The 23,813-nt window shown below is 40.9% G+C and overlaps 1 protein-coding gene across 4 annotated transcripts in view; it reads right to left on the bottom strand.

Annotated features, from left to right (window-relative positions):
• Window positions 1–216: 216 nt before the first annotated feature.
• The window catches only part of GLIS3 (GLIS family zinc finger 3), a 504,978-nt gene continuing 481,381 nt past the window's right edge, over window positions 217–23,813 (bottom strand). For all 4 annotated transcript variants that reach the window (XM_024996132.2, XM_002689612.6, XM_024996131.2 and 1 more), the window contains 2 exons: window positions 5,463–5,645; window positions 217–4,572 (listed from right to left, as the gene is read on the bottom strand). In XM_024996132.2, coding sequence (XP_024851900.1) covers window positions 4,436–4,572; window positions 5,463–5,645 — 320 coding nt within the window. In that variant the 3' untranslated portion in view covers window positions 217–4,435. The remainder of the gene's footprint in view (window positions 4,573–5,462; window positions 5,646–23,813) is intronic.

The following is a 23,813-nucleotide window of genomic DNA, read 5'->3' as shown; positions in this document are numbered from 1 at the left end:
GGACTCACAGATTAGGAAGCTGATACTTGTGTCTTTCTTGGCAGGGTTTTAGGAAACTGGGAAGAAAGGGCCCACTCCAATGGCCATCACCTGGAGGACCACGCACTAGAGGCATTTCTCAGTCATGATGTAGCACTACATTGAAAAGACGCAAATAAACCCGAAACACCAGCACACATTTACCCAGTTTTTGAAGCAGATTAATAGAATAACCAATAAAACATGTATAAAAGCTTTAATTAAATCTGATGAAATAAAACTTCATGTTTTATTTATGGACACTCCCAACATGTAAAGGATTCAGAGACACATTCATTTTTACTGCCATTTCGTCCTCATATCTATAATTAAATCCAGGCTGCAGCTCTGGCCCAAAGCGATGCGGCATTCTAAAGCTGGCCTTGGACACTCCCTCCCCCATCCCCATCTGCTTTTAATTATAATTACCGACCCAATACGAGGGAAGCGGATGGTAAAAACTAAACAAAATAAAACAAACAAACAAACAAAAAATGGTTGCTGCCATTGTGTTTTAAAACAACATGCCGAAGGAGGATTTCAGGCAGGTGGGCGCATCCTCTATTTCCAGTTTTATTATGTACCAAGTGCACAATCCCTTCATTTTACTTTTGACATAAAAAAAGGACTTCATGAAACGAGACAAAATAACTTATGATTATATGAAACATAACTGTGACAAATCACAAAACTATACATATTAATAGAAAAAAGTGTACCTAATTCTTTAAAAGATTTATGACAATAAGCACCAGATGTGCCCCTAGAGTAAAATCAGCCCCATATCCAGTATGATATATGCAGTTCATTTCTCTACGTGAGTGTATATAACTATGTACAAGAGTCTGTGTGATTTATGGAAAACAGATTTCCACTTTTTCCCCCAAAGTGCTTTATGTCAGCAACATTACACAGGATGCTCTGCTGTCTGTACAAAATAAATCTCCTCCTTTTTACACTTGCCATCTCTCCAATGTGTTTTTTTTTTTTTTTTTTGCTTTACTCATTGCAAAGAAAAAAAAGTAACCGCAGAAATTCCACACCACCAACAAAAAGTGCTGTTAAAAATGCTGCTTTAAAATGAAGTGGTCAAAACAGTCAAATAAAATACCAAATAATTAAATTGGACATTTATAATCACTATTCCCAAAATTCAAGGCAACTGGGAAGCAAGATTCTTGAAGATGGGGTTGGACACTTACCTCTGTTCTAGTATGCTAATATGCTTGACAGCTGCTAATTTAAAAACAAGAGTAACACCAAAGCTCTGGCTCATCAGTGGAAACTTTGCTGTGATTGACTGATGACCTTTTGTCCATTTTAGAATCACCTAAATAATTTGGGGGGTGACACGGGTAATGCGAGACATCTTACAGGAATAGAATATTTAACACTAATATCAGAGGCTAAATTACAACTTACATTTTGATGCAGTCCCTTTAGGGAATTAAGACAATGCAGCAAGTAAAATATCTCTAGGCATGCTGATTTTTTTTTTTTTTTTAATGTAATAGGATAATTGGCTTTGGGCTGTGTGTATTTTCACGAACATCAGCTTCTTTTTTTTTTTTTAAAGGGGAATGACAATCTCTGTTCAGATGTTTATGAAAATGGTTATATATCAAGAGTAAAAAGACCAGAAAATGGAAGGGAATTATCTTTTGAAGTTTCCACTTTTACTGTTACAAACATAATGATGAAAACATATATAAATCTATGTAATGTGAAAGCAAGCAAGGAACGAATTTTAAGGTCAGGTGAGATCCTGGAATCTAAGGCCAGCACGTGTCACCCAGAAGGAAACTGGAAGTGGCATGTCCTGGGGTCCTGAGCTCAAACCTGTAGCCAAGGGGAAACACGAGATGGGGGAGGGAGTAGGAGGGGCGCTTGGCCTTGCAGGTGGTCCTGGGCCTGCTTCTGCTAATTCCTGCCAGGGAAGGAGGCCCTGCAGGTGCGGCTGCTGCCTGGCACCCCCGGGCTCCCTTGGGCCTCAGTGAGGCCAACGGGGAGACTACAGATGCTCAGGAGCATCTCCTCCAGCCAGAGTATCTGGGTTCTTCTGGCTTTGTCCTCCTTCCCTGTTTCCACGGCAGATTATAGCCAGAAGCCACAAGTAGGCTGACAACACCAGCTGCAGTAGCCTTACCTTTCCATCTTTTTCCTCATCACATGGATGAAATGTGTTTTGAGTTCCCTGTAGAGGCTCTGGGATTTAGAATGAATAGATTGTCTATGATACCAGAGCTTCCCCTTCTCTGCAGTGTGAGGCAAAGGACATGGTCCCTGTTTAGGCCAGGTGACACAATCCACTAAGTCTGCCAGAAGGGTGGGACTCTGTGTGTGTTTGAAAGCTCACTTGGAAAGAAAAGTCTGACGTGCGTCCTTTCGTAAAGCAGAGCAGATTTTTGTAAAGTGAATAACTTGTCTCTTTGTCAGACACAGATGTCTGCATGATGGCTCTTCTCAGATCAGAGCCCACTAGCCAGAGAAATGAGATTGCCTGAGAGCACTGTAGAAATGGACCCTGCACTTGGTTCTTTATTAGCCTGATTATACTGCATGTGAGAATGAAGTCCTGAATCAGGCAGAACACTACCGACTGTGCAGCAGACTGGAAGGACACGTCTGTCAGGATACAAACTGTCACCAGATCCTAAGTCTGACATCAAGCTGTTTAATTGTGTTGTTGGAGATTGTAATTATCCCAGTTTGACAAATAGCATTGTTTCATTTTTCTTCAGAGAACATTTTTGAAGAGAGAGAAAAGAAATCATGAGATGTGATAGTACTGGGGTGTCAGAATTTACCAGGTTTTGGGGGATTTGGCAATTTTTATAGCCTATGTCATTGGACTTGGGACCTTTTTAATTGCTTGGTAAAGGTGTCACAGAAGACAGAGGAGCCTTCAGGGCTATAGTCCATGGGGCCACAAGGAGTCGGGCACGACTTAGCGACAAAACAACAGCAACAAAAAGGTGTCACAGAAAATGACTTCCTACTCAGGTTTGAGATCAAATGGCCAAGAGCTCTGTGAAAATTCTAGGCTCTCAAAACAGAGTTTCAGACAAAGCAGTTGCTTCTTTTTGGCCACCTTTCCAGAACTATCTCCTCTACCTGCCCTGAGCAGGCCTCCAGAACTACCTCCTCTACCTGAGCAGGCCAGACCCTGCTCAGAGCTGGTGGGCAAGCAATGGCAGGTGGTGGGTATGTCTGAACTACAGTCAAAATAAAAAGATGAGAGCAATGAAGAGGGAGGAGAAAGGCAAGGGAGCAACAGAGAGACTGGTGAGGGGAGACCCTAACAGAGGCAGCAGAGGCTGTGCAAAGGAGCTGGACATGGGGCTCTTCCAGTTTGGTTTTCTGAGAGAACCCAGGAGCACACCTCCACGTGTCCCTGCTCTCACAGCTTCTAGCAGGCTCTGGGCAGAGCACCAGAGCGGAGGCCATGGGTGAACCAGTCAAGAGAAATTTTCCTTTGAATAAAGTCCTCAAGGTGGAGTCACTGAACAGTCAACACACGAGGGTCTCTGTGGTAGCACTGGGAAGGGGGTGGCCAACGCCATGTCCCTCAGGCAGCCTTTGCAGAACATTCCTGGTGCACACAGGAGCTACTAGGCGGGGCCAAGCCAAGCCACAGCAGAGGCCAGACGTATGTAGCTGGGGTGATTAAAATAATTATTTCCATCCAAAGAACAGACCTCTAAATATTTTTTTCCTTTAAAAGTACATGTAAATAACAAGCCTTTAAAATCAAAGGACTAGGGTAGGTTGCAGGAATACAAAACAAGTTGTCAAGCTTTTCAGGGGGCTGTGCTTGACAGAACCTTCTCATTTTGCTTTTGGAAAAACACTGAAAAGCAATTGGTTATCATGGGAGTACCCAGGAGGAGAGAAGCAGCCAGCTCCCTGGGTGCCAGGCTGGTGCTGGGAAACCGAGGCTCCTCCAAGAGCCGAGCCCATGCTGGGCTTGGATGTGGATTTCCCTTGTTGCACCTGGCTCTTGGGTGAGGAGATTCACTGTGCTGGCAATCTGGGTTGTCCATCCTTATTTGGAGTTTTCAGCAAGGGTGATCTCCAAATTACATTTTCACATGCACATCGTCTCACTGGTGTCCCTTGAAGGTTGACAGTTGGGAAGTAACAGATATCTAGCAGTGAGACTCCGAATTCCCTTTGAAAAGACAGTCCTGCTGGTCACTGGCAAATCCAGAGGGAAAAAGGAGCAGCTGCAAACACACCTACAAAGCCCAGCTCTGACCATCCAGCCCTGCTCTCCAAAGACACATCTGTGATGTGGCGTATTGAGTTGATTTGCTTGACATTCTTTTTCTTAGGGTCTGCGAAACTATAAGAACAAAAAGTGACAAGGAACAAAAAGATTCTGGACGCCAGCACCAGTGGAGGCTGGGGGTGGATTTTAGCCTTCAGTATAGACAGAGGAGAGCTGGCTAGGACAGCGGTCCACAGCACTGATCTGTAAGAATGTGGCATCTTCAGGTCCACTGCGAAGAGTCTCCCCAAAGAGGCTTGAGGAACCCGAAGGCAAATCATACACTGGAAAAGAAAGGGTGCACAAATCAACGGATGCTTCATTATACTTGCCAGGCATGCAGGGAGCAAATGTGGACTGCAGAGGCAACAGTGCTGGGCAAGGCTTTCAGTGGGTCCCATCCTCAGGCTCCATAGGTGGACAGGTGGCTGAATGTGCGGGCAGATGGCTAAAACAGGACTTGCACAAAAGATGGGCTGAGTAGCAATGAAAGTAAAATTTTGTAGGTAAGAGTGAGGATGGCCTCAAAAAGGAGATGATATAAAAGTTGAGTCATTTAAGAATGCATGGGATTATCATAGATGGGGAGGTAAAGAAAGAACATTCTAGGAGGAGGAAACAGGGAGCAAAGACAGAGAGTGGGGTATGTGGGGCCAAGTGTGTTGGCAAAGCTCAGGTGCAGAGCAGGTAGGGAGACAGATAAGGAAGATACATGAGGTAGGAGGGTAGGTCCAGGGAGTTTGATCAGGCTCAGCTCCTGGAGACTACGAATGCCTTGCTGCAGACAGTCAACTTTATTCTCTAGGGCAACTAGAAACTACTCAATGTATCTGAAAAGGAAAGCACCTTATTTTTTCCTTTATTTTTGGAAGGCAATGGTTACAGGTAGCACAGAGAGCAGAATGGGAAAGTTAAGGAGCTGACTCAAGGAAACTTGTTGGAAGGCTGTTGCTTAAGTCTGGGAGAAACATGATGGCACCTGAGTGAGAGTAGTGGAAGTGGGGCTGGAGGAGGCTGGAGGGGAGGATGAATAGGAAGACATTTCTCAGGTGGACTAAATAGGATTTGATGCAGTTGTGTGATAGGTCAAGTCTAGTCCAGGCTGGTTATGAGAAACCCACCTGATCTCACCTGCTAGTCTGTCCGAGTGTCTAAGTCACAGATACCAACATACCTGTAATGCCCGAGTGAGTTGAGAAGGCTCTGTGGAAAACATCAAAGCCAGATTGGCCCATGGATGTGGGGACCACACAGTCCTCGAAGGAAGGCATCACACTGCAGGAACTGCTAGGTGGCATGGTTCTTTGAGAATCAGGGTAATTCGGGGGGCAGAATGTCTGTAGTTGCCCATAAAATCCTGAAATTCAAGACAGAAGTAGGGATAGATTTATGAACAGGCCATATCCACTGTAGAAAACAAAATAATATTCTTTATAACTAATAAGTAGTATACTTTTTATAGAACCAAGAGAAAATTCCCTGTAAGGTTTGGGAGGAAGATTAAATTCATGTTAGCAGTGTGTGTGTGTGTGTGTGTGTGTGTGTGTATGTGTATGTGTATGTGTGCACACACACGTGCTCAGTTGCTTCAGTCCTGTCTGACTCTTTGTAACCCCATGGACTGTAGCCCACTAGGATCCTCTGTCCATGGGAATTTTCCTGGCAAGAATACTGGACTGGGTTGGCATGCCCTTCTCCAGGGGATCTTCCTGACCCAGGGATCAAACCCACGTCTCCTGTGTCTCCTGCACTGGCAGGTCGGTTCTTTACCGCTCAGCCACCAGAGAAGATCCATGTTAGCAGTAAAGACTAGGAAAAAACAAGAAAATTCCATGTCAAGGCAGGAGAAAAAAGAAAGAAAAACTACTGGCTTTTCTCTTTTTGATGCCCTAAGGCCTCTGCATGGACTCAGCAGACAGATGGGCAAAGGACCTAAACAGACCAGTCAAATACTCACATAATTTATCAACTAATCTGATCAGATGGTACAGACTCTGCCTGCAATGCAGGAGACCCAGGTTCAATCCCTGGCTTGGGAAGATCCCCTGGAGAAGGGAATGGTTACCCACTCCAGTATTCTTGCCTGGAGAATTCTATGGACAGAAGAGCCTGGTAGGTTACAGTCCATGGAGTCACAAAGAGTCAGACATGGCTGAGCGACTAACACAGACACATGGTCAAACTGACAATTCTTTAGTCAGTAAAGAAATAAAAATCAAGACAGTGATATAATACCATATTCTACCTATCACATTAGCCAAGATTTCTGAGACTCATTCTTGGTGCCGGACTGAGACTGGTGACCAAGGCACCTGTGTGTAGTGTGCAGACCCTGCAAAGGAGTACAGGCTTCGGAAAATCACTTGACAACTTGGCTCTGGAACCTGAAAGTGTCCTCTTGGACAGGGGAATTTCACTTTCAAGGATGTATCCTAAAAGCATATTTTGAAAAACAGAAGTTTTGCACAGACACAGTTATCACAGTGCTCGTTGTCATAACAGAAAATGGAGGAGTCAAACTAGCCAATCATGAGAGAGTGGTGGAGAAAAGACTGGTATATTTACCTAATGGGAACATTAAATAGCCATGGAAACAATATTTACAAGGAGTTTTTTTTTTTTCGTACTGTTCATGAGAAATTTCAGATATACAAGTGGATTTAGAAAAGGCATAGGAACCAGAGATCAAATTGCCAACATCCGTTGGATCATAGAAGAAGCAGGGAATTCCCCAAAAAATCTACTTCTCCTTCATTGACTATGTTAAAGAATTTGACTGTGTGGATCACAAAAAAAGTGTGGAAAATTCTTAAAGAAATGGGAATATTAGACCATCTTACCTGTCTCCTGAGAAACCTGTATGTAGATCAAGAAGCAACAGTTAGAATCAGACAAGGAACAATGGACTGGTTCAAAATTAGGAAAGTACTACCTCAAGGTTGTATATTGTCTCCCTGCTTATCTAACTTATATGCAGAGTAATGCCAGGATGCAAAATGCCAGGATGGATGAAGCACAAGTTGGAATCTAGATTACCAGGAGAAATATCAATAACCTCAGACATGCAGGTGATAATACTACCCTAATGGCAGAAAGCAAAGAGGAACTAAAGAGCTCCTGGATGAAAGTGAAAGGGGAGAATGAAAAAGCTGGCTTAAAACACATTCAGAAAACTAAGATCTGGTCCCATCACTTCATGGCAAATAGGTGGAAGAAAAGTAGAAACAGTGACAGATTTTATTTTTCTTGGGCTCCAAATTTACTGCAAATGGTGAAATTAAAAGATGCTTGCTCCTTGGAAGAAAAGTTATGACAAAGCTGGACAGCATATTAAAAAGCAGAGACATTACTCGGCCAACAAAGGTCCATATAATCAAAGCTATGGTTTTTTCCAGTAGTCATGTATGGATGTGAGAGTTGGACTATGAAGAAGGCTGAGTGCTGAAGAATTGATGCTTTTGAACTGTGGTGTTGGAGAAGACTCTTGAGAGTCCCTTGGACTGCAAGGAAATCAAGCCAGTCAATCCTACAGGAAATCAACCATGAATATTCATTGGAAGGACTGATAATGAAACTGAAGCTCCAATACTCTGGCCACCTGATGTGAAGGGCAGACTCATTGGAAAAGACCCTGATGCTGGGCAAGATTGGTGGCAGGAGGAGAAGGGGGCGACAGAGATGTTTGGATGGCATCGTCAACTCAATGGACATGAGTTTGAGCAAACTCTGGGAGACAGTGAAGGACAGGGGAAGCTGGCCTGCTGTAGTCCATGGGGTCACAAAGAGTTGGATATGACTGAGGGACTGAACAACAACAATCAATTCATACAGGCAGGTTGCAAGGCAACATTTCTCTAGTTGTCTTTGGGGGACTTGCTTTGGCTTTATATTTTTCTGAATTTTAATAGTGGTGATGAATAAGTACTCTGAAGCTAGTCAGATTTCCTGGGTTCAAATCCTAGTTGACTCCTTAACAACTGTGTAGTCTTGGTAAATTACTGAGCCTCTCAGTGTTTCAGCTTTCTAAACTGTAAAATGGGATTAAAACTAGTACTTGTATCTCATTGAGTTATTATAATGAAGATTAAATTAATATTTGCCTGTTATACAATATAATCTGAGAACTAATTACACAATTAATATTAATATATTTAACAATTTATATACATTTGCTAAATAAGAAAAAAGTAAAATTATGTCACAATAGTGTAGCTCTCAAAATTTTTATTAAGAGAAATAAAAATTTCCAAAAGGCAACAAGTAATCCTTCAACAATAACCAAATGTAAGAACAGATAAGACAGTGGGCAAGTCTCTCACTTCCAGTTCTCAGGTGGAATCCTCTGGAACATTTTTGGCGCTTGGGACCTGTGCTACATACCTCTTTCCCGTGTTGGTTCCTAGATCCTGCACTAATCGATAACACATTCTGATTTCTTCACTCACCCCAGTGCAAGCTCAAAAGAGCAACAAGCTTGAGTGGGCTGAAAGACCTGGGATGTACTGTTTCATAGTTTGGGAGGTTCTTTGAACTGATTCTCACTGTGGGTACCCCATGGCCAGGCACATATAATCACGGCTTCCCCATTATGAGGAAAACATTACCATGAACCATCACAGTCGGTTTATTAGAATGTAATGTCTCCTCACTGAACAAAATAGGCAATATTTGCTATTTATATCCCTATGCTAGCTCTGTTCAAATCTGTAACCCATAAACACCTTGATAGCATTCCTCAGTGTAATATTAACCTTCTAGGAAGAGAAGACATTTTTCACTAAACTCCCACAGCTCCCCAAATAGGGACATCAATCATTCAGGTATGTCAGGGACAGTGATAGAGACTTTCACTGCCCTTTTGTGAAAACCAATTCATTCTTTCTTCCCTGTCTTCTCCCTGCTTCAAAGAGAGCATGACTTCAATCTATGTTGCAATGTGCTAGAGTACGAAAATTTGTGATACAGTGAAATACGCCCAGTAAAGTTAAATATTAATAGTAAACCCAACATTGGGCTTCCAGGACTGGAGTTGCAGAGAGTTGGACGTGACTGAGTAACTAACACTTTCACTTTCACTTTTTCAAATCCAACATTCTGGGCTCCACCTCCCTGTTTCCCCAGTCAGTCTGGATCTGAGTGAGAGGGCAGAGTGAACTACAATTCCTGTCTGTGGGTGTCTTGGCTGACACGAGAAACAGTCAAAACCAGAATGGCCCCACAAGCATGTTTTATCACTCTCACAGCCAACTCACAGAAAGAAAATCCTCTTTATGAAATCCCTCCCTTCAAGAAGCCAGTTACTAAAGTTGCCAAACACACTGGTGTGGTTGAGTGCGGTCACTCAAATCAAAGAGCTTTAACATAGCCTCTTCCCACTGCTATTTCCATAAAACTAACAAAATTTTTAAAAATTCCATTAGGATCTTGCCACACACACAAACTCAGAGAAAGCCTAACTCATTTTCTGGTGAATGGCTCCTGTATTTCAGCTGCTGAATTTCATGTAGTAAGTTTGGAAGGAATACTACCTCGAGGACCCAAAGCAAAATGAGGCAAGATGTTAGTACATTTCGTGGGAATAAAACATGAATGATGGCAAGGTCAACCAGTCAGTCAGCGAATGATGTTATTAAGTACTGGTCAAGGTGCTTTTAGAGAGACCAAAGAAATAAAAGGTAATACTGTGTCCTTGAGGATGGATAATGCAGCTCCAACAAGAACACATACACTTAGAATAGCATAAGAAGGCACACGTATGTTTACATTGGCCGCAAATGTTAGTCCTCACGTTTAGTTAAGAAATCACCCCTCCTCCATTTTAGAAGTTATTTTAACCCAAGGATGGAGGGGGAGGGGGGAATTTGCAGATAAACTGACTTTACTGAAGTTGTAGCTCCTGAGGATCAAGGTCATTCCTCCTCTTGTTAATTCTGGGAAGTCTTTTTTTTTTTTTTTCCCCTCTAGAAACAAGCTTGTTTTCTAATTATAAAAATATTCTGAATTAACTGTATCAACTAGAAAATGTAGAGGCGTATATGTAAAGAAAATAAAAATTATCTTTATTTCCAAGATTCTGACATAATCAGATACATACATACAAAACTGGAATGTTATATATATTGTTTTGCATCCTGTTTTCTCCCTTAATATTATCTATGAGCTCACATAGTATTAAAATTCGTCCTTAAAAACCCCTCCTCTTTGTCACGTGGGGTCATGACAGCTCTATGATGACACATTAGATTGGGAGATCATGGTCACCCTTGCTGCCTAATGAGGATAAAGCAGTCCGTGAAGCTGGGTGTGGATTCTCTTCCCAGCATGGAAGGGAAGTGGAGGAAGTCAGTGAAAAAAAGGGACCACATGACTAAATATGATAATGAAAGGGCATTCCCTAGGGTAGCACTAAGAGAACGTTGTGTGTTGATGGAAATGACCTATATATCTCACTGCCCAATACAGCAGCTGCATAACATGCCTTATAGCTACTGTACTGGACAGCACAACTCCAGGGCAAGCTGCACTCTCAGGTTTAACAGACTTTGTTTTAGGAATGTTTCTGATTACATTCTTAGAGGAAAAAACCCATGACCCACCAAGAGCTTAAATAAAAGCCAGATAATGATTCTTAGACTCCTGGTCTTCAGGATAGAAAGTATATTAGAGCTTTATTACATTTATCTTTTCCTTACAAATTTACACTTTAGTCATTGTGGAAGGAACCAGAATATAAATACTTCAATGAATAAATAATGGTCACCCAGCTCCCAACCCTCCTGAGGGCTGATGAGCATTGTTCTAAGTTAAACTTCTAGGGCATTTCAGCTCTCCTGCAAAAATCACTTTCCTTTCTGGAAGTAAGAGAAGGAAAAGGAAACATCTCACCCACTTTCTGCAGACTACGGGCCTAGCTCACTGTGTGTGTGGGAGGCAACACCATAGGTGGGTCTCCAATCTCACTACCAGTTGAGGATGGAATAAAGTACCGAGGCTTTCAGTACTGAGGCTCTATCTTACACTCACGGATGGAGATGAATACCACCAGCCCAAACTTTGTCAAGGTGCTATGTCTGCAGCTGTGCCTCCAGTGGGTTTGTTTATATAGCAAATAGTTTTGTAAAACAAACTCTTCTTCTCCTTTATGGTGAGGCTGAGAACCACCACCAAACTCCAGGTGCCAGGAAAAGATGGACAACATTCAGAAGACTGAATCTTCTCTGCTGTAGGTTCTGCCCGACCTTGATGCCAACTTGCAGACAGCCCACGTGTGGAGTCCATCACAGGCATCAGGAAAGGGGTCTCAGAACTAATTTCTCAACCAGAGTGTGGCCTGATCAGGCTGGGAAGAACCCTTTGTGAAGCTACTTGGAAAGAATGCTCAGAGCAGTTGCTTCCTGACACCCCTCAATATCTTCAGATGGGAAAGCCCTTCAACTCCTGTGTGATCAGAGTGCATCATTTCAAGCATCCAAGCCAAACATTGTTATTTTCAGATGTTGCCCAAATCTCAAGAGTCATCTGTTCACTTGACCTTTCAGAAGAAACACTGACTAAGAGTCTGTATTTTTGCTATTGTATATTTGTAAAATGGGGCATTCACAGTATCTACTTCATAAGGCAACTGTAAAGGTTAAAGAGGATTAAGGGATGATCCATGTAAAGAGCTGAGCATGTGTCTGGCATAGAGCACTCTACAAATATTACTTTTCATTTTTCTTCCCTATTCTTTTAACACAAACATTTCAACGTCTATGCTTTTGTTTACTTGACAACTACATTCTAAGCACTTACTCAAGTCTGGAGACACAGTGGTGAATAAAACATACCTCATGCCTTTTTGGAGTTTATGTTTTAGTGAGAAAGAAAGATAAACATATAAATGAGAAATCAAGTAATATAATTTAAGATTATATATGAACAATAAAAAGGATTTTCCTTAAGGAATATACAAAGATGCAACTCTTTTCTCTAGACTGCATTCAAGATAGGAAGAGGGGAAAAGCTCAAATAAGAAAGAAGTTTGGCAAGATGAGAAGGCAACCCTTAGAATGGAAGAAAATAATTGGGATGAAACAAATGACAAAGGGTTAAACTCCATAATATACAAGCAGATTATGTAGCTCAATACCAGAAAGACAAACAACCCAATCAAAAATGGGGAGAAGACCTAAACAGACATTTCTCCAAAGAAAACATACAGAGGCTAATAAACACATGGAAAGAAGCTCAACATAACTTGTTATTCAGTTCAGTCGCTCAGTAATGTCTGACTCTTTGTGACCCCATGGACTATAGCACGCCAGGCTTCCCTGTCCATCACCAACTCCTGGAGCTTGCTCAAACTCATTTCCATTGAGTCAGTGATGGTATCCAACCATCTCATTCTCTGTCGCCCCCTTCCCCTCCTGCCTTCAATCATTCCCAGCATCAGAGTCTTTTCCAATGAGTTAGTTCTTCGCATCAGGTGGCTGAAGTACTGGAGTTTCAGCTTCAGCATCAATCCTTCCAATGAACACCCAGGACTGATCTCCTTTTGGATGGACTGGTTTGACCTCCTTGCAGTCCAAGGGGCTCTCAAGCATCTTTTCCAGCACCACAGTTCAAAGGCGTCAATTCTTCAGCTCTCAGTCTTCTTGATGGTCCAACTCTCACATCCATACATGATTACTGGAAAAACCATAGGTTTGACTAAATGGACCTTTGTTGGCAAAGTGAGATCTCTGCTTTTCAATACACTGTCTAGCTTTGTCAGAGCTTTACTTCCAAAGAGCAAGTGTCTTTTAATTTCATGGCTGCAGTCACCATCCACAGTGATTTTGGAACCCGAGAAAATGAAATCTGACACTGTTTCCACTTTCCTCATCTATTTGCCATGAAGTGATGAGACCAGATGCCATAATCTTTGCTTTTTGAATGTTGAGTGTTAAGGCAGATTTTTCACTCTCCTTTTTCACCTTCATCAAGAGGCTCTTTAGTTCCTCTTCACTTTCTGCCGTTAAAGTAGTATCATCCGCATATGTGAGGTTACTGATATTTCTCCTGGCAATCTTGTGCCAGCTTGTGAGTTATCCAGCCCATTATTTTGTATGATGTACTCTGCACAGAAGCTAAATAAGCAGGGTGACAATATACAGCCTTGAGGTATTCCTTTCTCTATTTTGAACCAGTCCATCGTTCCATATCCAGTTCTAACTGTTGCTTCCTGTCCTGCATATAAGTTTCTCCAGAGGCAGGTCAGGTGGTTTGGTATTCCCATGTCTTGAATTTTCCACAGTTTATCATGATCCACGCAGTCAAAGGCTTAGCATAGTTAATGAAGCAGAAATATATGTTTTTTAAAATAATTCCCTTGCTTTTTCTATGATCCAGCAGCTATTGGCAATTTGATCTCTAGTTCTGCCTTTTCTAAATCCAGCTTGTACATTCGGAAGTTCTTGGTTCACATACTGCTGAAGCCTAGCTTGAAGGATTTTGAGCATAATCTTGCTAGCATGTGAAATAAGTGCAACTGTACAATAATTTGAATATTCTTTGGCATTGCCCTTCTTTGGGATTATAATGAAAGCTGACCTTTTCCAGTCATGTGGCCACTGCTGAGTTTTCCAAATTTTCTGGCATATTGAGTGCAGCACTTTAACAGCACCATCTTTTAGGATTTGAAATAGCTCAGCTGGAATTTCATCACTTCCACTAGCTTTGTTTGTAGTGAATCTTCTTAAGGTCCACATGACGTCATGCTCCAGGATGTCTGGCTCTAGATGAGTGACCACACCATCTGGTTATCTGGGTCATTAAGATCTTTTTTGTACAGTTCTTCTACATATTCTTAAAGTCCCAGGGTCAGGGACACAGAAGATGCATGACCCACTCCCTTTGGCTACGCTAATTTCTTTTTCTCCAACATTATTATAGCTCTTTGTGCATTCCCTCCTCTTCTCTGGTGACCCTTGCACACCCTACTTTGAATACCTTCTGTAACCCATGATATAAATCAATGAGAAGAAAAGAGGAAAATTAGATAAGTCTCTGGTAAAGCTCTTAAAGGCCATAAGAATATGATCTCTGGTATCACAGCTTCTCAGCATGATTTCATGCTCTCCTACTTTACTCAGAGAAAGGCCCAGGGAATTACACACTTACTACTCACACGGTATGATTTACAAAACTTTTAAAAATTCCTTCTTAGGCAGCCTCTGATATACCTGTCTTGTAAGTAGGTAATTCAAACAAATGTTCTCATTTTATAGACAAAGAGATGGAATTTGAATCACTTGTCTTTATAACCAATACTTTTGTTTATATAATACCATGCAAATAAGAGAAAAGTAGAAAATTCATACAATCATTTTAATATTTATGAACATCCAGTTATTTGGAATTATTCATGGATCTAGTAGAGAAGGCAATGGCACCCCACTCCAGCACTCTTGCCTGGAAAATCCCATGAATGGAGGAGCCTGGTGGGCCACAGTCCATGGGGTCACTAAGAGTCGGACACAACTAAGCAACTTCACTTTCACTTTTCACCTTCATGCATTGGAGAACGAAATGGCAACCCACTCCAGTGTTCTTGCCTGGAGAATCCCAGGGACAGGGGATCCTGGTGGGCTGCCGTCTATGGGGTCGCACAGAGTCAGACACAACTGAAGCAACTTAGCAGCAGCAGCAGTCTTTGTCTTAAAACAAATGGGGAGTAGAGCTAAAAGTCATCATATACTTTTCTACTAAGTTCAGAGCTTTCTCATCTGTAGTCTCTTTGCTTTTGGCATTTTCATAGACATTTTGGTTAGTGTTACACCAACCCACTCCCCCCACCCCAGAGAATTCTTTCAAAAGGAAGGAAAGGAACTAATATTTATTTGTTCTGAGATAGGTATTGTTTTAGGTGTTTTACATTGAAAATCTTCATTCTTACAACTTTGTAAAAAAATGAAATATAGTTGATTATAATATTCTTTCAATATCAAGTGTGCAGAAAAGTGACTCAAATATATACACACACACACACATATATATATATATATATACACATACACACACACACACATACAGGTTATTTTCCATTTTCAATTATTATAAGATATTGAGTATAGTTCCTTGAGCTATACAGTAAATCTTTGTTGTTCATCTATCTTATGTTTATCTGTTTGTATCTGTTAATCCCATACTCCTAATTTATCCATCTCCCCCCACCATTCCCTTTAGTGACCATAAATATGTTTTCTATGTCTGCGAGTCTGTTTTTATTTTTTATACAGATTAATTTGTATAATTTTTTAGATTCTACAATTAAGTGATATCATATAATACATATTTCTCTGCCTGATTTACTTCACTAAGTATAATATTCTCTAGATTCATCCATGTTGCTGCAAATGGCAACACTTCAATCTTTTTTTACTTATAATAACTTTTGAATTACGTAGTACTGTCCCCAGTTTATAGACAAGGAAACATAAAAGTTCAAATAACTTATCCAAATCCTCATAGCTACCAAGTTTCAGAACCAGAACTCAAACTCTAATCCGTTTGGTAACATAGTTCATATAGGTAACACGGTTTAAGCTTACAGACAAATCAGTTTAAACAAAATCTGGCCATTTTTGTTGAGGTCCCTCACTACTAGATCACAGGCAGAGTTACTTGGATCAACATTTCATAGAGTACAAACATTTTCATTAGGGAGAAAGAACTGAATTCATTAACAAAATTGATGAAATTATCTAAACATTGAAAAATTCAAAAAACCCTGAAGAGTAGAAACAGAATTTAAGAAATTTCTTTTGGCTAGTTTCCTGATTTAGTCACTATTTTATTTCTATCCATTACATGAACAACTTGGATGTGGGTTCAAAGCCTGGATAACCCATTAACCAACTATGTGACTTTGCATAAATTATTTTCCTTCTTGAGCCTTATTTTCATTTAAAATAATATCTATTTTATAGGGTTGCAGAAAACATTATACATGAGAGCATTTATAAAAGCATCCAGTGCATTCTCCAGCATGTAGTAGGCCCTCAATAAATAGTAGCAATTATCTCACCATGAAATAAGCTTAGAAGTATTTATAGATTCTGTATAATGCACATGTAGTTCTTAAACAATTTTTCTCACATAGCCCGCCACGCTTAGGTATAAAATGATGCTGCTCTTAAAAATGAAGCCTCCGTAGTCCAGTTGCCATTTTTCACCTTGGTCCCTGCTCTTGGCCAACAGCCTCAGCCAGGTCTTCATGTAGTCAGAACTCTCTGAAGCTTCCCCCTGGGAGTGATGGAGAAACTGACTCTTCATTTTAATACAGAGTCTATAAATGGGGAAGCTACAGGAACAGCTCACAGACTGTGTTAGGAAGACAGATTTTTCTTCAGGCTGAGAACTAAACCAGCTTGCAAAAGAACTTGAGCTATTTAAGACTGACATTTAAGCAACTACTGTACTTAGGAGAAGGAAAATAATGGAAATAATAACCTTAACATTCCATTTGGGCACATTCCTATTGAAGGAACCAGGTTACAGTGGTTGGAAAGCTAACCAGTGGAGCAATCCCCTGGTCCCCTAGGCCCCTGTCAGATTGGTGGCAGCAAGAGGGCATCAAGTTAGACAAATCCACCTGGTTCCAAGAAGTGGGGCCATTTTCATCCACTAGCCCGCAGGCCACAGGGAGATGCTTCTGCACACTCCAGTGCTCTCCTCTGCTCCTGAGCCTCACAGCACCTCACCTGGTTTGCAGCAAGCTGCTAACAGAATGTATTACAGTGAGCCAACCACACTCTTGCCCTCTGAGTTGTATACTTGGGGTAGGGGAAGAGGAAGATGGTCTGCTACTGATTCTGCAAAGGTTCAAATAAGAGGATGACAGTGGGCAGAACATGTTGCTGAAAGGAACAAAAAGGAAATGGGAGAAAGCAGAGTGAGAAGAAAGGCATGGATAAAACCTTATTGTTTTATCAAGTAAAAACTTCTTGGTTAAAAGATGTAACCTATTTTCATTTAAATATCTTCAAACCAACCAAAACCCTAATGTGTGGTGGCCTATGGCTTCCAAATTCTCAAAATAAGCTGCCAAAATAAACTAATTGCCATGTGTCTCAGTAATTGCCATGTGTTTATATATACAGTTACAGTAAAATGGTTCAGTGAGTCCTGATGGTGACAATGCACATATGGCAAAAAAACAGAAACTCTCTAAACCAGATTCATCTTAAGATGAATATGAAAGCCAGCTTTGCCATTTATTGGCTATGTGGCCTTGAGGAAAACATAGCCTCTCTGAGTCTTTGAGTCCCTACTGATTGAAGGGAGAAAATAATACTATTGCAGCAGCAGAGTCCTCACAGTAGAGAGGGGAAGAAGCACAGGGAATAAACGGAAAGAGATTCAGTGCCCAGTTGTACTCCATCACCTGTCTAATGACTCAAAAATTCAGGATACATATGAAGCTCAGAATGAAGAATGGAGGACCAGGACATCCTGTTCTGGTGAGTGTGTGAAGTAAACACTTTGGCCACTGGTCAAGTTTGAGAAGAATGAGTTGGGAATTTCTCTATGAGAGAGGGTCACTCTGTTGCCAGTGTATATCTCCCTCCTTCTGCTGCTGCTGCTAAGGCGCTTCTGTCGTCTCCGACTCTGTGCGACCCCATAGACGGCAGCCCACCAGGCTCCGCCCTCCCTGGGATTCTCCAGGCAAGAGCACTGGAGTGGGTTGCCATTTCCTTCTCCAATGCATGAAAAGTGAAAAGTGAAAGTGAAGTCGCTCAGTCGTGTCTGACTCTATGCGATCCCATAGACAGCAGCCTACCAGGCTTCTCTGTCCATGGGATTTTCCAGGCAAGAGTACTGGAATGGGTTGCCATTGCCTTCTCCGATATCCCTCCTAGGCGACCACAAGGATCAAATGAAATAATAAGTGTAGGAATATTTTGCAAACAGTAAAACACACTGAAAATTCCAGCTCGTTTTGTCTCATTATAAGCTTGGTGTTACTTATCATCCTCCATTCTCTGAGTACAAAGGTAAATTTGCCCTCAATTGAGTCAAGCTATGTTGCATAAAGTTCACAAACAACCCTTTGACTCGGGAGTAGTGAGTCTAAAACAGAACAAGGAAAGTATGGCAAAGGATGAAGATTTAACTCTATCTTCCCTTGTCCTTCCAAGCAAGCTTTGCTGGAAGAAAGGTCTGGCAGAGAAGAGGATTCCAGATGGAGATTAAAAGGGACGTTAACATGAAATGTTGCAGCCTCCCCTGAGAGCCATCCTGGCTCTCTACAGCTTTTAGGTTGTCCTGCATTTACAGGACTTTCCCCAGAAGGTAGAGGGAGAAAGAAGATGGAAAGTATTTCCTCAGGCACTGGCCAATTGCTTCCTTTGGATTATCTCTGATTGGGAACCATGGTGAGGGGGCACTGAGTCCTGCACTTAGGGTCTAGGCCTGTGATTCTTAAACTGGAAGCCACAGCATCAGCTCCATCTGGGCTCTATAGTAAGCTAAGCCCTAAGAACATCTTTAGATGATTTTCAATCTTTGGAAAGTTTTCCAAATGAAATACCAATAGAAAACAAAACAAACAAAACAAAACAGAACAGCTCTGATTTCATTTGGAATGCAGAAGGATAGCTCTTCCAGTGGGTATCTTTTCCCCCTAGGCTGACCCCCAGCCCCTTCTGCTGGATTCCAGGGGGTCTTGGGGATGAAGTGATAATGGCTGTCCCAAAGTGACTCTGAACTACAGATGGATCAAGATGACCTCTGTCCCCACCCTGGTGCCATTCTCTCACATGTAAGTTCTTGGGCAAGGTGAAATCATGGGACCTCATTTGAGTGACTCAGAAGTCATGGTCTTGCTGATGGCCCCACACTGATCTTGTGGCCTAGACTTCTGATGTCTAGCTGTAACCAAGCTCCCACATTATATCAGTTCCACTAACTAGGTGATTTCTTTTTCCCCCAATCCAAGTTTATGACTATACAGTTTTCCAGCATCCTAATCTCTACAGGTGGGCACCATCTCACACTTGCATCGATAGCTTGCTTGTTTCTCCTACTGAACTTCTGCCTCACAGCTAAGTCCCTGTTACACACTGTTAAGCTGCCCCCAAAGCTACTGTCTAGAATATTACGTTGAGATGAAGTCTGGACTTGAAGTAAAAGAAATCTATATAGGTGGGTTTGACAAAGCAGAGAAGGCTTTACATTTGTAAAACTTGATGTTTGTCACTGTATCCCCAACTTCCTGTCACTTCCTTCCATCTGGCCACCAGGAAATTTGCCTTTTCATCTTGTCCTTGTGGACACTGACTACTAATGTGAATAACCAAATTTATGATCTGCCATCCTCTGCTCCACCCCTCCAGCTGGATAATCTTCTTCTCACTGGCACCTGGGGGGTCACACTCCGATGAGTATGTCTAGTCTGCAGGGTCTTTCCTTTCCTGCTTACTCTCATCCCACTGAATACCAAACTCTTAATTTTTAAGTATATAACAGGCATCTCAGTTGTGCCAAGTGCTAGAGGGATTAAATAGATGACATGATTTCTTGCCTACATATGGGTCATGAGGAATACTCTCTCATGGTTGAGTTCAAAGGCTTTGCTTGCTAAGAATCATCCCTTAGGTATGAGCTCTGGGCAGGCAGGGATTTTTGTCCACTTTCTCTATTGATGTAGCTTTAACACACCAAACAGGACCCGGCACATAACAGAAGCTTAATGTTTGAGAATAAGTGTATGAGTGAACGATCCTACAAGAAGAGCCTTTGCTGAAGATAGTTATGGTAAGAGGAACCATGGCTGAGCTCAAAGATTTTGATCTGTGAGCCTGTACACAATAGCCTATCAGGAGTTTCAGAAAAAAATAGAGAGACTTTCCTTTCTAACGGAGAAGGAAATGGAAACCCACTCCAGTACTCTTGCCTGGAAAATTCCATGGACTAAGGATCCTGGTAGGCTGCCATCTATGGGGTTGCAAAGAGTCGGACATGACTGAGCGACTTCATTTCACTTCACTTCCCTTTCTAACACTGAAATTTTTCTTTTAATTGAGGGAGAAACAAAAACGATAGAAATACAACTGGCTCTATCAAGGTGACCTGGAGAATTTTGCTGCTCTAAGCCACCATTTTCTGCTGTACATCAGGAGGCCACCAAATCTGAAGAGAAACAAGAGTGGGCAGGAGAATCAACTGGCTCAACTCATCCACAGAACACGTTGCACTCTTTTAGAAAACCATCCCAAGGTCAAGGAACTCAGTCAACTAATCTGAATTTCATTTCTAAATAGGAACAGAAACATATCTTTTACTCTCTTCATAAAGTTATAATGAGGATTCAGGTGTTTATCCAAAAAGCATTTTATTGAGCTGTTCCTTTGAGTTTCCAGGCACTGAAAATGATTTTGTACCTAAGAGTAATTTATAAAACATACATTGCAATATAAATGTAGGTACTATCACTGACCTCAATGGTATTGATAAAAGCACTACATCAGCCCAGAACCACAGACACAAACAACCTTGGGGGTAAATATTTGGATAATTTCAATCCTTGGAATCATTATGCCATACTGAGGACAGAATTAAAGAATCTGAAGCTTTGCTTTAGGATGTGTGATATGAGATTGGGTTTGTGGAGGAATGTATTAATAAGAGAGGAGTAGCTGGTCATTACACTTTAAATGACCTAGAAAAAGGGCTGAACTTACTTACTTTGGTAAACTTGCATCTTTAAGGTCTAGTTCTCAAAGACTTTGCAATAGAACTAAATAGAGAGTTCAGTCAGAACAATCTGGTTAGAAAGCAAAAAAATTCTGCAGTGAAAAAGAACTCACAGTTGTAAGTAAATCATCTAGAAATTCTAAGGGAACTAGGATCATTTAACATGGTCTGAGCCCAGATTATCTGAATGGGCATAGATCAAACCAATTCCAGTGTTGTCTTGTTGCTCTGTTTTATTAACACAGCGGCTGTGTTACCAGTAACACAGATGTTTCTGATGTGTGTGGAGTTTTTCCCTTTAAGGAAACTCCAACCAAAGTTATTCACATTCTTCCTTCTAAACCATGAGTTGCTTATCATATTTATAAAGAAAATTCCAATTAAAACACAGGAATTACAGGACATGGATTGCCATGAATATGTTCAGACCTGAAGACTTCAACTGAGCAGCCCCTAAAATAGAATTATAAAAAAACATTTAATGTGATTTTAAGAGTTCAATTCATTAGAGGCTAAACTTTATGAGTTTCAGATACAAGACAAAACATTTGCTTCAAAAAATGTCACTGCTTCTCCCAAAGAATGAAAAAAAGCACTAAATCTGTAATAATGTTCATTAAATACTTTTCTATAGTTTTTAAGTTAACTGGCAGAGAAGTCACAATAGCCAATGAAACAAATTTTCTGGATATTTTCCTTCTCTTCATTAAATTTTTGAGTTCCAGTTGAGAAAACAAACTGTCCTACTGCCAATGACACAAGCTGATTGGCAAGTGAAAGAGCAAGTGAACTACTTAATAAATAATATAACTACTTAAGTAGTAGCATCTGTTACTTAATTCCTATTATAAGTAAATCACCTTTAGAGCTCAATAAAAATATTAAAACATGCTCAATCATATTACTAACCACAGGAAAAATCAAAACAATTTTGCTGTACAAATTGGCAAGGATTAAACTGACTGGCAATATCTAGGGTGGGGAAATGAATGCTCTAATGCACTGTTGTTGAGTTTAAATTGGTATAGACTTGGTGAAGGAATATATGGCAGTACCTATCCAGCTTTAAAATGTATATAACAATTAATCCAGCAATTTTTCTTTTAGAAATACTCCCTAAAGAAAGTATGCAGAAAGATGTGCATGTGTGTGAGAGTGCTTGTGTAAACACATGGTATACACCAGGAGATTTAGCATAGCACTGTTAATAAAAGTGACAAGTGAAAAAATAAACGTCTTGCAACAGTGGGATGATGAAAAAATGATGATAAGTTTTTGTTAAGTACTGTATAATTACAAAGGATTTGATCTACATACATTGATCCAGAAAGCAAAAGCATATATTTTGTTAAGTTAAAAAAAAGTCATAAAATAAAATGCTTATTATGAGGCCATTTTATAACAGGGCAGATGTCATGTACATATACATGCATATATTTCATTTTCAGAAGTATTCTTAAAGGTCTAAAAAGAGTACTCACCAATCGTAACAGTCATTACCTTTAAGCAGTGGTTAAGATGAACATAGCCTGGGAAGCAAATTAAGCTCTTCATAAACTTAAGGACCCTAAGCACCTTTAAAAAACGAAAAGGCAATTTTTTTCTAATTTAAAAACTGTATCTAAGGAATGTGCTACGAGTCCAGTAAACCTGGTTTGTTGATTTAGTAATCAGGCTTCCAAGCAGTTTCCCCCAGCACACGTGTACTTGAGCAAACATGGCACATGAGAGAATGCACACATATGTGCACATGCACACACACAGAGACACACACACACACATATACACACCTGTGGGGTAACACCACTGGGGCAGTCAGAGAGCCGGCACTCCCTTCCCTTTAGGGACTGTGATAGCTCTTAATCCAGGGGTAAAAGCACAGACTCTGCTGCCAGATGGTCCTGGGTGTAGTTTCCAACTCCATCATTTCAAGATTAAGAAATCATGGGCAAGTTACTTAACATTTTAGTGATTCAGATTCCTCAGCTGTAAAATGGGAATAAACAACGCCTTCCTTATAGGAATGTTATGAGGACTAATGGGAAAGGGCAATGTAAGCATGCGCCATACCACCTGGCACAGCGGGAAGGAAAAGGCAGACATTCTCAGCAATCAGCATGCAAAGACACAACACAAGTGGTTGGCGGGAAATCACGTTGTCTCAGGAATCATTGTACCTGTATTGCTAGCATTAACTTTAGTTCTCTAAGTAACCTCATCTTTAATGGTTCACGTTTAAATTTCACCCAAAAAATGATTCCCAAGTAACTAAAAACTCCCACAGTACTGTATCTACAAGCATTATCATGAAGGAGAATAAGTGTGGGCTCTGGAGTCAGATTGTGTTTATAATACCAGCTCTGATACTCACTAGGTATGTGACTGGGGGCAAAGTCTCACCTGGGAGGCTAGATTATATTTATATTTTTATTAATGTTATTGTGAGGATTAAACAATATAAGTGGAAGTAACCAGCATACCCAGAATCTGGTGCATGGTAGAAAAATGACAACAGTAATAAAAGCTTTAATTAACTGAACATACACTACAGACCAGGCATTTTCTGTCAATCTTATACCAACTCTAAAAGAGAAATACCACTATCCTCATATTATATTCAGAATTAAAAAAAAAAAGAATCAAAACAAAATGAACACAGACTCAGAGAGAGAGAACAAATGGATAGTCTGTAGAGGGGAGGGTGGTAGGTGAAACAGGTAAAAGAGACTCAGAGGTACAAATTTCCAGTTATACAAAAAGCTAGAGCATAAGGAGAGGAGAAGGCAATGGCAGCCCACTCCAGTACTCT

This window comes from Bos taurus, chromosome 8 (genome assembly GCF_002263795.3).
Source record: "Bos taurus isolate L1 Dominette 01449 registration number 42190680 breed Hereford chromosome 8, ARS-UCD2.0, whole genome shotgun sequence".
In the NCBI taxonomy this organism is placed as follows: Eukaryota; Metazoa; Chordata; class Mammalia; order Artiodactyla; family Bovidae; genus Bos; species Bos taurus.
Note: the sequence above shows the minus strand (reverse complement) of the source record. Positions and strands in the feature narration are given on the sequence as shown.